The sequence below is a fragment of the Mesoplodon mirus genome (assembly GCF_964341445.2).
Source record: "Mesoplodon mirus genome assembly, chromosome: 4".
Lineage (NCBI taxonomy): Eukaryota > Metazoa > Chordata > Mammalia > Artiodactyla > Ziphiidae > Mesoplodon > Mesoplodon mirus.
Window position 1 is genome coordinate 159,809,720 of NC_138979.1, and position 16,645 is coordinate 159,826,364.

General features: G+C 40.3%; 1 protein-coding gene and 1 long non-coding RNA gene across 5 annotated transcripts in view; one reads left to right on the forward strand and one right to left on the reverse strand.

Annotated features, from left to right (window-relative positions):
* Nucleotides 1-7,851: 7,851 nt before the first annotated feature.
* The window catches only part of ACOT4 (acyl-CoA thioesterase 4), a 34,642-nt gene continuing 25,848 nt past the window's right edge, over nt 7,852-16,645 (forward strand). The window contains exons 1-3 of one of the 2 annotated variants that reach the window (XM_082619933.1): nt 7,852-8,338; nt 9,203-9,405; nt 10,182-11,014. In XM_082619933.1, coding sequence (XP_082476059.1) covers nt 7,882-8,338; nt 9,203-9,405; nt 10,182-10,772 — 1,251 coding nt within the window. In that variant the 5' untranslated portion in view covers nt 7,852-7,881 and the 3' untranslated portion in view covers nt 10,773-11,014. Of the gene's footprint in view, nt 8,339-9,202; nt 9,406-10,181; nt 11,015-16,645 lie in introns of those variants that run through there. The other variant, XM_082619934.1, reaches the window with a different exon arrangement.
* On the reverse strand, nt 10,221-13,209 carry LOC309803547. Of its 3 annotated transcripts, none has more exons than XR_014293964.1 (3): nt 12,934-13,209; nt 11,117-12,717; nt 10,221-10,355 (listed from the first exon to the last, which is right to left on the reverse strand). It is a non-coding gene; the product is annotated as an uncharacterized lncRNA (long non-coding RNA). The 3 variants fall into 3 exon arrangements; XR_014293965.1 differs by having other exon boundaries at nt 11,117-11,470; nt 11,908-13,209; XR_014293966.1 differs by having other exon boundaries at nt 11,117-11,233; nt 11,352-13,209.

Below are 16,645 nucleotides of genomic sequence, written 5' to 3' on the forward strand. Positions count from 1 at the left end.
GTTGGAATCATACAGAATGCAGCCTTTTTAGATTGGTGTCTTTCACATAGTAATATGCATTTAAGGCTCCTCCATGTCTTTTCATAGCTTGACAGCTCATTTTCTTTTTATTGCTGAATACTATTCCACTATCTGGAAGTACCAAAGCTTGTTCATCCATTCACCTACTGAAGGACATCTTGGTTGCACCCAAGTTTTGTCACTCTCCTCACATTTTGAAGCAAGTTAGGCACCAGTCTTCACTAGCTCTTATTTAAGCCTTGACTTATGGATCCAGGCTTTTTTTTATGATGTAGCTTTGCCAACTGGAACATCTGCAGTGGCTTCCAAAATTAGCATGGAAAGGAAAGAATATAGGGAATCATGTTTTATGACCAGCCCAGGGGGTATCATTTTTGCCCTCACCCCGCTGGTAGAACTCAGTCATCTAAACCTACAGAACTACAGAGGAGCCTGGGAAATATTATCCTGTTTTCCAGGAAAGAGAAATTAACTGGCACTGTTAATTAATTTAAAAGTGTATTCAGGATGGTTGTGGCATTGGGAACCAGTCAGACTCTTCCGCAAACACATCCTAACTGAGCTACAGGCCCCTGGGACACTTAGCCCCAGGTAATACTTGAGACCACACTCAATAAAATGTGAAGAATCTGGTTAGGGAAGCTTTCTACTGGTAAGTATATAAGCTTAAAATCTCCACAATAGACAGGCGATGGGGGTGGGGGAGGTGGACAGGAGAAAAGGCAGCTCTGACCAGGGAGGGGACTATACTAAATAAATATCTCCAGTTTAAGGAGAAAGGAATAAAGTCCTCCTTTTTTAATAGGACAGGGAGGTTGTCCCCAGTGAGTCAGCATGTTCAGTGAACTGAAATTAAGCCTGATAGTGACATTCACATACCCCACACATTTATATAGAACCTACAGTCACTTCCCATTCAGGAGAAGGCTGCTGGGGCAAAAAACTTCTATAACTGCAGAAGAAACATGCAAGCTACGTAAATCAGTGAGTCTAACCCTTCATTTGTGAATATAAATGGACCAAGAGGAAAAACCAACAGCACGAACCATAAGCGCCACATTGAGCAAATAGAACCACTGACCCAAGAATAAACACAGATTATCCAGGGAACCATATACAACTTAGAAAAAACTCTCACTGACATCCTCAGATATGATATTTGAGAATATTTTATCAGAAAACGAGAAAAAGTTGCAAGTTTTAAAAATCAGAGAAAAAGAATTTATTGGAAATTACAAATATGATTGCTGAGATACACAATTCAGTAGATGAGCTGAAAAACAAAATGGACACGACTAATAGCCAAATTAGAGATTCAGAAGGAAGACTTAAAATCTCTCACAATTTGCTGAAGCAAGAGGTGGGAAATGTGTGAGAAAAAATTAAGGCATAGAAGATTGTAACACATACTCTCCTCTACTAGCAGCAATGGTCTTGGTTTTGGATTACCAAATTTACAAAACAGAATAGGCTTCACCCAGCACCAAGTTTACTTAGATTTAAGAATTCAGAATAAGAGAAGACACAGCCACAGTATAAAGTCATTATGCACTCAGGATGCATGTGGTGACACAAGATGAGGCTGAGTATATATAGACAACTTGTGGCTTCAGATTAAAAGGCTCTATACAGAAATGAAGAGAAAGCCATTAAAAATGTCCAATTGTGGGGGGTTTCTCTGGTGGCGCAGTGGTTAAGAGTCCACCTGCCGATGCAGGGGACACGGGTTCGTGCCCCGGTCTGGGAAGGTCCCACATGCCACGGAGCGGCTGGGCCCATGAGCCATGGCCGCTGATCCTGCACGTCCGGAGCCTGTGCTTCGCAACGGGAGAGGCCACAACAGTGAGACGCCTGCATACCGCAAAAACAAACAAACAAACAAAAAGAATCCACCTGCCAATGCAGGGGACATGGGTTCAAGCCCTGGTCAGGGAAGATCCCACATGCCATGGAGCAACTAAGCCCTTGCGCCACAACTACTGAGCCTGCGCTCTACAGCCCACGAGCCACAACTACTGAGCCCGTGTGCCACAACTACTGAAGCCCATGGCCTAGTGTCTGTGCTCCGAAACAAGAGAAGCCACCACAAGCAGAAGCCCATGCACTGCAACAAAGAGCAGCCCCTGCTCACCACAACTAGAGAAAGCCCATGTGCAGCAACGAAGTCCCAACACTGCTAAAAATAAATAAATAGATAGATAGATAGATAGATAGATAACCAACAAGGACCTACTGTATAGCACAGGGAACTCTGCTCAATATTCTTTAACAACATAAATGGGAAAACAGTTTGAAAAAGAATAGATATATGTATACGTATAACTGAATCACTTTGCTGTACACCTGAAACTAACACAACATTGTTGATCAACTATACTCCAATATAAAATAAAAATTAAAAAATTAATATACAGAAGTCTATTACTGGCTTTCCTGGTGGTGCAGTGGTTGAGAATCCACCTGCCAATGCAGGGGTCATGTGTTCGATCTCTGGTCTGGGAAGACCCCACATGCCGCGGAGCAACTAAGCCCGTGCGCCACAACTACTGAGCCTGTGAGCCACAACTACTGAGCCCGCGTGCCGCACACTGCAACAAAGTGTAGCTCCCACTCGCCACAACTAGAGAAAGCCGTTGTGCAGCAATGAAGACCCAACACAGCCAAAAATAAATTAAAAAAAAAGAAATCTGTTGCTTTTCTATACACTAACAACAAACTATCAGAAAGAGAAATGTAAAAACAACCCCAGTTACAACTGCATCAAAAAGAATAAAATACATGGTAATAAATTTAATCAAAGACATGAAAGACCTATACTCTGAAAACCATAAGACACTGAGGAATTAATCTGAAAATGATAAAAATAAATACAAATACATACAGTGCTCATGGATTGGAAGAATTAATATCTTTATTTTTAAAAATTTTTATTGGAGTACAGTTGACTTACAATGTTGTGTTAGTTTCAGGTACTTTTTAAAAATAATTAATATCCTTAAAATGTCCATAACTACCCAAAACAACCTACAGATTCACTGCAATCTATCAAAATATCAATGGCATTTTTCACAAAACTAAAACAAATAATCCTAAACTATTTATGGAAATACAAAAGACCCTAAATAGCCAAAGCAATGTTGAACAAGTAGAACAAAGGTGGAGGTATCATGCTCCCTGATTTTAAACTAAACTACAAAGCTACAGTCATCAAAACAGCATGGTACTGACATAAAAATACACACATAGATCAATGAAACAGAAGAGAAAGCCCAGGAATAAACTCATGCTTATGTGGTCAATTTACCTATGACAGAGGATGCAAGAATATACAGTGGGAAAAGGCAATCTATTCAATAAATGGTATTGGAAAAACTGGTCAGCTACCTGCAGAAGAATCAAACTGGACTACTTTCTCACACCATATACAATAATAAACTCAAAATGGATTAAAGACTTAAACATAAGACCTGAAACCATAAAACTCCTGGAAGAAAACATAGACAGTATGCTCTGTCATTGGTCCCAGCAAATTTTTTTTATATGTCTCTTCACACAAGGGAAACAGAGCAAAAATAAACAAATGGAACTATATCAAAATAAAAAGCTTTTCCACAGAAAAGGAAACTATCAACGAAATGAAAAGGCACCCTATTGAATGGGAGAAGATATTTGCACACAATATATCTGATAAGGGGTTAATAGCCAAAATAGACAAAGAACTCATACAATGCAACATGACAAAAACAAACAGCCTGATTAAAAAAAAATGGGCAGAGGACTTGCATAGACATTTTTCCAAAGAAGACATACAGATACCCACCAGGCACATAAAAAAGATGCTCAACATCACTAGCCATCAGGGAAATGAAAATCAAACCCACAATGAGATATCACCTCACACTTGCAGAATGGCTATTATCAAAAAGACAACAAATAACAAGTGCTGGCTTGAATGTAGAGAAAGTAAATCCTCATGTACCATTGGTGGGAATATAAGTTAGTGCAGCTGCTCTGGAAAACAGTATGGAGGTTCCTCAAAAATAAAAGCAGAACACCCATATGATCCAGCAATTCCACTTCTGGGTGTTTTTTCCAAAGAAAACAAAAACACTAATTCAAAAAGATATATGTACCCTGATATTCATTGTAGCAGGATTTATAATAAACAAGATATGGAAGCAACCTAAGTGCCCATGAATAGATGAATGGATAAAGAAGATGTGATATATGCAGGTATATATGTATATGTATACACACACACACACACACACACACAATTACTGAGCCATAAAAAAGATTTAAATCTTGTTACTTACAATACATGGATGGACCTAGAGGGTATTTTACTAAGTGAAATATATCAGACAGAGAAAGACAAATACCATATGATTTCACTTATATGTGGAATCTAAAAAACAAAACAAAACAAGACAGAAACAGACTCACAGATACAGAGAAGAAACAGGTCGTTGCCAAGGGGGAGGAGGTAGGTGGTTCAGTGAAAGAGGCGAGGGACATTAAGGTACACACTTCCATTACAAAATACTTGAGTCACAGGGATGAAATGTACAGCATGGGGAATATAGTCAATAATATTGTAATAACTTTGTATGGTGAGAGATGATAACTAGACCTATGTACATTTTGTAAAGTACAGAAATACTGAGTGCCTACGTTGTGCACCTGGCACTGACATAATGTTGTAGGTCAATTATTCTTCAATGTTTAAAAAATGGGCAAAAGATATGGATACCTCACCAAAGAAGATATATGGATGACAAGCATATGAAAAGATGCTCAACATCATGTGTCATTACAGAACTGCAAAGTAAAATTAACAATGAGATATGCCTACATACCTATTAAAATGACTGACCTCTAAAATACTGATAAAATTAAAAGCTGGAGAGAAAATGGAGCAAGAGGAACTCTCATTTGTTGCCAGTGAAAATGCAAAATGGTACAGCCACTTTGGAAGACAGTTACCTATTTCTAACAAAGCTAAACATAGCCTCAGCATATGATCCAACAATCACTGTATTGTATAATACATCCATACAATAGAATGTTACTCAGCAATAAAAAGAAATGACATATCAGCCTTCAGAAAAACATGGAAGAGGCTTAGGTGCATATTGCTAAGTGAAAGAAGCTAATATGAAAATGCTACATACTGTATGACTCCAACTATATGATGTTCTGGCAAAACTACACCTAAAAATATCAATGGTCACCTGCGGATGGGAGGAGGGGACGAACAGGTGAAGCACACAGAATTTTTAGGTCAATAAGATTATTCTGTATGATACTGTAGTGATGGATACATGACATTATGTACTTGTCAATTTTTACAGGCATACCTCCGATATATTGCAGGTTTGGTTTCAGACCACTACAATAAAGCAAATCACACAAATTTTTAGGCTTCCCAGTGCATATAAAAGCTATGTCTACACTGTACTGTAGTCTGTTAAATGTGCAATAGCATTATGTCTTAAAAAAACAATGTATACACCTTAATTAAAAAATAATGCTTAGGGGTAAGACAGGAATAAAGACACAGACCTACTAGAGCGTGGACCTGAGGATATGGGGAGGGGGAAGGGTAAGCTGTGACAAAGTGAGAGAGTGGCATGGACATATATACACTACCAAATGTAAAATAGATAGCTAGTGGGAAGCAGCCGCATAGCACAGGGAGATCAGCTTGGTGCTTTGTGACCACCTAGAGGGGTGGGATAGGGAGGGTGGGAGGGAGACGCAAGAGGGAAGAGGTATGGAAACATATGTATATGTATAACTGATTCACTTTGTTATGAAGCAGCAACTAACACACCATTGTAAAGCAATTATACTCCAATAAAGCATGTTAAAAAAATAATAATGCTGTTGAGAAAATAACGTTGATAGACTTGCTGGATGCAGGGTTGCCACAATCCTTCAATTTGTAAAATACTCAATATCTGCAAAGAGCAATAAAAGGAGGTATGCCTATATAACCTAACTTAGACTTCGGTTAATAATAATGTATCAATATTGGTCCATCCACTGTAACAAATATGCCACGCTTACACAAAATATTAATAATAGGGAAAATTGTGTGGGAAGGGAAAGTGGGGATATGGGAATTCTCTATACTTTCTGTTGAATTTTACTGTAAAGTTGAAACTTTTTTAAAAATTAAGCCTATTAGTATTTTAAAAATCAAAATTTATCTTAAACAAGTGGTTGAAGTGGGAAAATAATACAAAGTGTATAACTTTTTTATTTAAAAAAGCAAACAAACAACAACAAAAAGAATAGTACCGTAGCGTGTTCACACTCCCATATATGTACGTACTTTAAACATTCAGAATCAAAATCTAGTTGGATGCACTCATCTTTGGGGGAAAGCAGCAAATGAACAGAGAAGACTCTATCATTCACACTGTAAACGTTTCAGTATTGCTTACATCTGCTTTGGAAAATGTTTTTTTCCTTTAAAAAGAATTTAAAAAGTAGGATGCAAACCTATGGCAAATATCTCATGAGAAACAAAACACTGCATGGGCTCAATCTCTGCCTCTATAAAATCAAACATGACATTTTGCTTCTCAATATTCTTCTAAGACTTCCACATACACTATCACCTTTTATCTCCATATGGGATACTTCCATCACGTTAAGCACAAGAACTCTTAAACCCCAAAAGATATAAACTTACTTAAGACTTCAGAACTAGTCAGTGCTGAACTCAGAGGTAGAATTCTAATATATTTCTCTGCAATGCTGCTGCTCACTGTTGAGTTCCACGTTTGGAGTTAAGTCATGGTTCTGACAGTTATTAGAGGCTAATCCTCAGCATCTTAACATTTTCCAAGCCTCAGTTTCCTCCTTTCCAATATTTGAAAAACACTCCCAGTGTTTTATAAACTTGTTAAATTTTGTATGTACAACAGGTGGGACATTGCTAAAGAGTAGCCATTACTATACTACATATAAAATGCCGGGCATTCCTGAACAATATACCTATATTGCTTCTAACGTGACATTCAAAAGCTTGACATTTAGTATCTACTAAGGCCGAACATTCTTATTCTCTATAATACAGCAATTCCACTCCTAGGTATTCACTCCACTGAAACGCACATACATGTCCATCAAAATGGACACATGTTCACTGAATGCTCAGAGCACTATTCCTAAGAGTCCTAGACTGAGAACTACCAACTGTCCACAGGCAATAAAATCGTCAAATACATTTACGATCACAAAATGAAATACTATTTCGCAGTGATAATGAACAAACTACACCCAACAAAACGATGAATCTCACAAACGTAATGAACGTTGAGCGAAAGCAGACACTAAAAAAGGCACACTGAAGGATTCATCACCATAAAAGGCAGAGTTGGGAAAAATTAGCCCGTTTTGTTGGACTCGGATAGAGCACCTTGGGGAAGGTGCAGAAGTGAGGGTGGCTTCTGGAGAAGTGATGATGTTTCTGGATCCTTGTGCTTGGTTACCCCAAGTATGTTCGGGTTGTGAAATTCATTAAAATACACACTTAGAATTTATGCACTTTTTGTGTGTGTATAACTCATTAAAAGTTAGAAAGAAAAAAAAAAAGGCTATCCTTTTCCATGGAGAGGCTGGAATTCTTGGTATTCTGCCTAAAGTCATTCAGCTCTGGTTTCACCACGAATCCATACCCAACAAGTTTCACTCCCACGAGGGAGAGGTTTGAGAAGAGGCGTATACGCGGGCGGGTTGGGCGCCACAGCCGGACAGCAGGACATCCCGGTACGCCCCGCCCTGGGCCTAGAGAACGACCTGACACTTTTACCTCAGACAAGTCGGGACCGCAGCCGTGCGCCGGGGATGGCGGTGACAGTGACGCTGGAGCCGGCGGGCCGCTGCCGCTGGGACGAGCCGGTGCGCATCGCCGTGCGCGGCCTGGCCCCGGAGCAGCCCGTCACGCTGCGCGCGTCCCTGCGCGACGAGAAGGACGCGCTCTTCCGAGCCCACGCGCGCTACTGCGCCGACGCCCACGGCCAGCTGGACCTCGAGCGCGCGCCCGCGCTGGGCGGCAGCTTCGCGGGGCTCGAGCCCATGGGGCTCCTCTGGGCTCTGGAGCCCGAGAAGCCTTTTTGGCGGTTTCTGAAGCGGGACGTGCAGACGCCCTTCGCCGTGGAGCTGGAGGTGCTCGATGGCCACGACCCTGACGCCCAGCGGCTCCTGGGCCGCGCGGTGCACGAGCGCGACTTCCTGGCGCCCGGGGTGCGGCGCGAGCCCGTGCGCGCGGGCCGGGTGCGCGCCACGCTCTTCCTGCCGCCGGGTAAGGCTGGGGTGCTGGGACCTCGACAGCATGTTTCCTGGGCTGCCTTGGTTTCTGACACCGCCTCCCAGGGAGTTTGGCTTGGGAGCAGGGTCAGAGAAGCGGATGTTGACTAAATCAGAGACCTGACAGCCACATTGGAGGCTTTTGATATGTTCCGCACTGTGCTAGGCGTTTTGCTTGCATTAATTCATTTAATCTCTATACTATCCCAATGAGGTGGATACTGTTATTATGCAGATAAAAAAAAAGACTGGATGGGATCGGTAGGTTCACTTTGCTATTAATAACTACGCTACAGATCTCTACAGGCATCAGCTGATCGCTTTTACACTAAATGATGACGGTCAAGGAATCTATTGCCATGTCTCCCTTCTGTAGTGTCCTGGGTACACTGGGCCCCTTACCCACTTTTTCATGTTCCTCTCTACCACAGATCACTTTTCAGACTTCACTGCCTTCCTCACCTGAAGCCTTGCCTGGTATTTCTTTTTCTTTCCTCTAAGTAGACATCTGAACCAAAAATAACGAATGCCAAGGGTTGGTGCAACACAATATAAAGCTTTGTTTTGATTCTTAACTCTGTGTCCAGTCCTGTAACAGAACACTGCAATTCAACACTGTCTAAAAGGTGAAATTCCTCCTTCAATGATGCAGTCATTAGACTTTGTTACCCTCCCTTACAACTAAAGATTCTTAGAACCTTGGAGATAACTTGGAACTTGTATCCCTTGCCATAATGACTCAGGAAGCCGTTTTCTTTGATTCACGGGAACCCACTAAATACTTTAGAAAGCTCTCTAAAAGGAAAGCAATTTCTTTAAATTATATAATACCTTCTCTTTATAATATTACCTCCTCTAGGACCAGGACCTTTCCCAGGGATCATTGACATCTTTGGTGTTGGAGGAGCCCTGTTGGAATATCGGGCCAGCCTTCTGGCTGGCCATGGCTTTGCCACATTGGCTCTAGCTTATTGTGACTTTGAAGATCTTCCCAAGAAATTCGACACCATACACCTGGACTACTTTGAAGAAGCCCTGTGCTACATGCTTCAACACACCCAGGTTCTCCTAATGTCCTTTATCATTCTCTCTAGAACTACCTCCAGAGAGGGTGTCACTTTGCACTCACCTGTGCCAGGTGCATTGATGCTGCTCTATTCTTCTTTCACAGAGATTTCTTCTACTCCCCTTTCTCTGTCAGATGGATTAATATTGCAGAATTCACTGGAAGATTCATGTGATATTTTATTTTAGGGAATTATGTGGTAATATTAAAATTTCTTTTGCAAGTGGAGTTTCTAAATTTTTAGCTTTGCATGCTTTTTAATCTTTATTTTTCTGATAGCAGAGTATGTTCTCAGATTTTGATCAAAACTTGTCCACCCATTTCATAAGCTTAGAACCACTCAGTTGGACTCTGAACTTTTACTTTGTTTCTATAAAGTTAATCATTTGTCAGTATATATTTAGATGGGGTCTGACGAAAGATTTGCTCCTTGGAACAGAATTTGGTTCCACACAGATGCCCAGGAACATTGATGCTTTAATTCAACATGAATGAAGCTCTGAAATTGACAGGCTCCAATGACTCAGCATTCTCTAGTGGATGACTCTCTGGAAGTTTGCAGCCAATTCCCAAATTTGCCAGTGAGTTTAAGATTTGTTTGCCGTGTGTCCAGCAAGATCTCTACATGGGAAGAAACTCTGTCAGCTGAGGTTGAGTCTCTTGTGGCCAATTCACAAATTAAAGCTAGCAGCATCTCCAGTTGCATTTAGAAAAACATTTTTCTGTTGGGTAGGTTCTTGACTTTTGACTCTTGTCCCTTCTTTTCTTACAGGTAAAGGGCCCTGGCATTGGACTTCTGGGCATTTCTTTAGGGGCTGATGTTTGTCTCTCCATGGCCTCATTTTTGAAGAACATCTCAGCCACAGTTTCCATCAATGGATCTGGCTTCAATGGGAACAAAGCCATATACTACAAGGAGAATAGCATTCCACCACTGGGCCATGACCTAAGGAGAATGAAGGTAGCTTTTTCAGGCCTCCTGGACATTGTGGATATAAGGAATGATATTATAGGGGGATGTGAGAACCCCTGCATGATTCCAATAGAGAAGGCCCAGGGGCCCATCCTCTTCATTGTTGGTCAGGATGACCATAACTGGAGGAGTGAGTTATACGCCCAGATAGCCTCTGAACGGTTACAGGCCCATGGAAAGGAAAAACCCCAGATCATCTCTTACCCTGGGACTGGGCATTACATTGAGCCTCCTTACTTTCCCATGTGCCCAGCTTCCCTACACAAATTACTGGACAAACCTGTGATCTGGGGTGGGGAGCCCAGGGCTCATTCTAAGGCCCAGGTAGATGCTTGGAAGCAAATTCTAACCTTCTTTACCAAACACCTTGGAGCTTGCCCCAAATTGTAATGCCCCAAATTGTAATTGGTCTGTTATTGACAGGAGAGATTCAAGGTCAGATTTTAGTGTTTAATAATCTTATGTGAATCACTTGTCCCCTGGATAACATTAAATTCATGTCATTGGTATTAATGCCATATTTTAGGTAACCTTTTTGAGATTAATTTTGTCATTAATTTTTCTAATGTAACACATGCCTACTGTAGAAGATTCAATTAGAAGTATACAATACTATTTACTACAATACTAGTAAAAAGTATCAACACTATTAAAATTTGTGTTTTCATCTAGATTTTTCAACTTAACACTTTGAGGCACAGATAAAATTTAAAGCTGAACAAATACTGGGCTACCTTTTCCATCACTGGGTCTCATTTATATCAGGTCCAGGTGCAGATGAAGTTCCTCAGGTATAATTCCTTGGGTATAGCTCCTTGAGTATCTTTCTTCTCAATCTGAAGATCTGTGAACTAAAGAGACAAGTTAGCTGTCCACATAGACAGACATCCAGAATACGGTAGGCAGGTATAAGATAATTCTTACAGATATTCCTGTTCAATAATGGGGAATATGGGAGGCACACAACACTGGCCCCTAGCCATTCTGAAATCCAGCTGAGAATATGTTGTCAATTCTTCCATTGGTGCTCAGTTTACTCTCTGTGAGTTGTTCTCTGTAGCTCTTGGTTCCACCCTCTGAGTTGAAACCTATATTTCCCATAAGAAAATTAAATTAGCAAAAAAGCCTCCTGGATCTGCTTCCTTGGATGAAAAAGATGAGGCATCCAAAGATCTCTTTTTGTTTTGCACTGTCTCTGTCTCTTTTAGTTCAAACTCATTGTGCTTCCACCAGGAACATTCTCTTAAGAATTATGTAGGTTTTCTAAAAAATATCAGTGGGGTTCACTTCCTTAGATAATACACCACTACAAATCTGTTTGAGATAGGAACTTTTCTATCTGGGGTTCCTTGGGAGAATGCTGCAGGCAAACATACTTAAGACTCCCATAAATTCTGTTATATAATAGACAGGATCTGTTAGGTACACCTTAAAATCTTTAGAGGATCTTTGTCATTCTGAAATGTTCTATGAAGCACTACCTTGAATCTTTGAGGTCTTTACAAAGTCTCTCCCACAGACCCACCTTAGGTTTGACTTTGCTCTGAGGTCCTGTCTTAATTACAGAATAATTTACCATCTGGAGAAGCTGGAAAGGAGAAACAGTATTATTGTCAAGCTTGGCAAGTCCTGGTTGCTTCCTATTTAGCAGTTCATTCTTAGCTCACCTCTTCCTCTTGTATATTTTGTCATAGGCAGCAAGGAGAAGCCAGGTGTCACTGTCAGTACTCTGCTGGGAAATCACTTTAGCTAGAGCATTGAATTCATTAGGTATATTGACCCTTTTTCACATTACTGCAGGGGTCAGTGTTGCCTTTAGCTTCCAGTAAATTTATTTTACTTTCCTTTAGGTCATCAATAATGGCCTTCATGAGTCCCTTTAGGCTTTCACTAATAGTCTCCCTGGAACCCTTCCAATTTCTACCTGCCACCTAGTCCTAAAGCCAGTTGTGATTCCTGTGCATATGAATTTCTCCACAGGCTGCTTGAGCTTCCTCACAGCATGATATCTGGGTTTCAAAAGTGAATGGTCCAAGAGAGGAAGGCAGAAATGCATGGCCTTCTTATGACTTAGCTTTGGAAGTCACATATCATTGCTTCAGCTGTACTCTACTGGTTGAGGCAGACACAGAGACATTAGGTGCAAGGAAAATGTGTATAGACTATCTCCTGATAGGAGAATGGCAAGTTTCTAGAAGGGCATGTGAGATGGAAGTTACTTGTCATAATCATCTTTGGAAAATGCAATCTGTCCACAGAATTGTTTGTTATGTAGCAAAAGGCAATGGAACACTTCAGAAAAGAAAGACAAAGATTAAAAAATCTCACCAGCAGGCTTCCCTGGTGGCGCAGTGGTTGAGGGTCTGCCTGCCGATGCAGGGGATGCGGGTTCGTGCCCCGGTCCGGGAAAATCCCACATGCCGCGGAGTGGCTAGGCTTGTGACCCATGGCCGCTGAGCCTGCGCATCCGGAGCCTGTGCTCCGCAACGGGAGAGGCCACAACAGTGAGAGGCCCGCGTACCGCAAAAAAAAAAAAAATCTTACCAGCAACCACAGAAAAAAGTCAACCTTCAAAGAAGCAGCAGTAAGTCTAAAAACTGACTTCTCCACAGCTATGATGGAAATCAGGAACCATTGAAAAACGTTTAAAGTGTCAAAAGGAAACATCTGACAACCTCGAAGCCTATTCTAGCAAAATAGATTCTTTTTTTTTTTTTTTTTGCAGTACGCAGGCCTCTCACTGTGTGGCCTGTCCCGTTGCGGAGCACAGGCTCCGGACGCGCAGGCTCAGCGACCATGGCTCACGGGCCCAGCCGCTCCACGGCATGTGGGATCTTCCCAGACTGGGGCATGAACCCGTGTCCCCTGCATCGGCAGGCGGACTCTCAACCACTATGCCACCAGGAAAGCCCCTCAAAATAGATTCTTAAATATGAAAGTATATATTGTTCATAAAATTGATTGAAAAAAATTTAACAGAATCAAAATAGTCATTTTCAGAAAAATAGAAATTCAGAGAATTAATATAGCATACCTGCAATAAAGGAAAAACTAGGGTGGTCTTCAAGCAGAATGAAGATGACTCATGGTGGAAATATGGAAATGAAGGAAGAAATGGAATATAATGAAAAAGGTTAAATATGCATATAAATATGAATATTTACAAATAACATTGCGGGGTTTAAAGTACACATAGAAAAAATGCTTGATATAATTTCTGTCCTCTTAAATTTGTTGAGATTATTTTCTGGCCTAGCATGTGACCTATCCTGGAGAATGTCCCATGTGCACTTGAAAAGAATGTGTACTGTGCTGTTTTGGGGTATAATATCCTATCTATTAGGTCCAACAGGTCCATTGTCTCTTGGACCCTGTGGCTTGTGAAATCCCAGTTCCCCGACCAGGGATTAAACCTGGGCACCCAGCAGTGAAAGCGCTGAGTCCTGGACCATCAGGGAATTCCCCCATTGTCTCATTTAAGATCACTGTTGCCTTATTGATTTTCTATCTGGATGATCTGTCCATTGATGTAAGTGGGGTGGTAAAGTCCCCAACTATTATACTATTATTGTAAATTTCTCTCTTTATATCTGTTAATATAGCTTTGTATATTTAAGTACCCCTGTATTGGTTGCATATCCATTAACAAGTGTAATATCCTCTTCTTGTATTGATCCCTTTGTCTCTGTCCTTTGTTACAGCCTTTATTTTCAGGTCTAGTTGGTATGGTATGTGTATCACTACCCCAACTCTCTGGTCATTTCCATTTGCATTTGCATGAAATATCTTTTTCCATCCTCTTACCCTCAGTCTGTGTGTGTCTTTAGTTCTGAAGTGAGTCTCCTGTAGACAGCATATAGATGGGTCTTGGTTTTTTTTTTTAATCCAATCAGCTATGTCTTAGGAGCATTTAGTCAATTTGACATTTAAAGTAACTATTGATAGGTATGTACTTATTGTCATTTTGTTTCTTGTTTTCCAGTTGTTTTTGTATTTCTTCTCTGTTTATTTCTTCTTCTTTTTCTCTCTTTCCTTGTGGTTTGATGATTTTCTTTAGTAGTGTGCTTGTGTTCCTTTCTCTTTAGTTTGTGTGTATCTATTGTAGCTTTTCTCTTAATATATATTTTTTAATTTATTTATTCTTTTTTTTTTTTTTTGGCTGTGTTGGGTCTTCGTTGCTGCATGCAGGCTTTCTCTAGGTGAGGTGAGCAGGTTCTACTCTTCATTGCAGTGCGCAGTCTTCTCGTTGCAGTGTCTTCTCTTGTTGCAGTTGCTAAGCATGGGCTACAGACACGCGGGCTTCAGTAGTTGTGGTGTGTGGGCTCAGTAGTTGTGGCTCGCGGGCTCTAGAGCGCAGGCTCAGTAGTTGTGGTGCATGGGCTTAGTTGCTCTGTGGCATGTGGGATCTTCCCAGACCAGGGCTCGAACCCATGTCCCCTTTATTGGCAGGCGGATTCCCAACCACTGTGCTACCAGGGAAGCCCCTCTATTGTAGGTTTTTGATTTGTGTTTACCACAGGTTTCATATATGATGAACTATACCTAAATCTACTTGTTTTGAACTGGCAGTCATTTAAGTTCAAACACATTCTTAAAAATCTACATTTTTTATTCCCCTCACCCATATTTTGTGTTTTTGATGTCATGTTTTACATTTTCATGTTTATCCCTTAGCTGTTTGTTGTAGTTATAGTTGATTTTACAGTTTATTGTCTTTGAATCTTCATACTAGCTTCTTTAAGTAAGTGGTTAATCTTCAGCTCTTACTTCATATTTTTCTTTCCTAGTGGGATTTTCCCTTTCCTATGGAATCTACTTTTCCACTTAGAGAGGACCCTTTAACATTTCTTTTAGGGTAGGTTTATTATTGAGCAACTTTTTTTCTTTTTGCTTTTCTGAAAAGTTCTTTATTTCTCTAATTCTAAACAATAATCTTGCTGGGTAGAGTATCCTAGGATGAAGATATTTCCCTTCTGGCATTTTAAATATATCATGTCAATCTCTTCTGGCCTGCAGAAAATATCAGCTGATAGCCTTATGCAGTTTCCTTTATATATGACTCTTTGTTTCTTGCTGACTTTAGAATTCTCTCTTTAAGTTTTTCCATTTTAATTATATGTCTTAGTGTGGGTCTGTTTAGGTTCATCCCTCTGTGCTTCCTGTACCTGAATATCTGTTTCCTTCTTCAGGTTTGGGGATTTTTCAGCAATAATTTCATCAAATACATTCTAGATCCCCTTCTCTCTCTCTGTCTCTTCTCCTTCTGGAACCCTTATAGTGCAAATTTTGCTATGCTTGATGTTATCCCAAAGATCTCTTAAACTATTTTCATTTTTTAATTGTTTTTTTTAAATGATAGAGCTGGGATTTTATTTTATTTTGGCCACACCGCACGGCTTGCGGGATCTCACTTCCCTGACCAGGGGTTGAACCTGGGCCACGGCAGTGAAAGCCCAGAATCCTAACCACTAGGCCACCAGGGAACACCCATTAAATGTGTCTTTCTATTTGCTGTTCTTCTTTGGAGATTTCCATTATTCTGTCTTCCCAATCACTTATGTGTTTTCTGTATCACTTAATCTGTTATTCACTCCTTCTTATGTGTTTTTTATTCCAGTTAATGAACTCTTCATTTCTGACTGGGCCTTTTTTATATATTCTAGTTCCTTGTTAAAATTCTCACTGTGTTCATCTATCCTTTTCCCTAATTCAGTTAGAATTTTTATTTGACTTTGACTCTTTTATCTGGTAAACACAACTTTCCAAAATCTATGGGATTCAGCAAAAGCAGTTCTAGGAGGGAAGTTTATAGTGATACAGGCCTTCCTGGAGAAACATGAAAAATCTAAAATAAACAACCTAATGTAAAGGAATTAGAAAAAGAACAAACACAGCCCACAGTCAGCAGAAGGAATAAAATGATGAAGATCACAGAGAAAATAAATAAAATAGAGAACAAAAAAATTAGAAAAGATCAATGAAATGAACCAAGAGCTATTTTTTTGAAAAGATAAACAAAATTAATAATCCTTTAGCCAGGCTCATCAAGAAGAAAAGAGAGAGGATCCAAATAAACAAAATAAGAAATGAAAGAGGAGAAATAACAACCAATAACCACAAGACAATACCATAAACAGTTATAAGCCAACAAACAGAACAACCTAGAAGGAATGGACAAATGTCTAGAAATGTCCACTATGCCAAGACTGAACCAGGAAGAAAAAGACAACTTGAAAAGACCAATCACTAGTAGTGAAATTGAA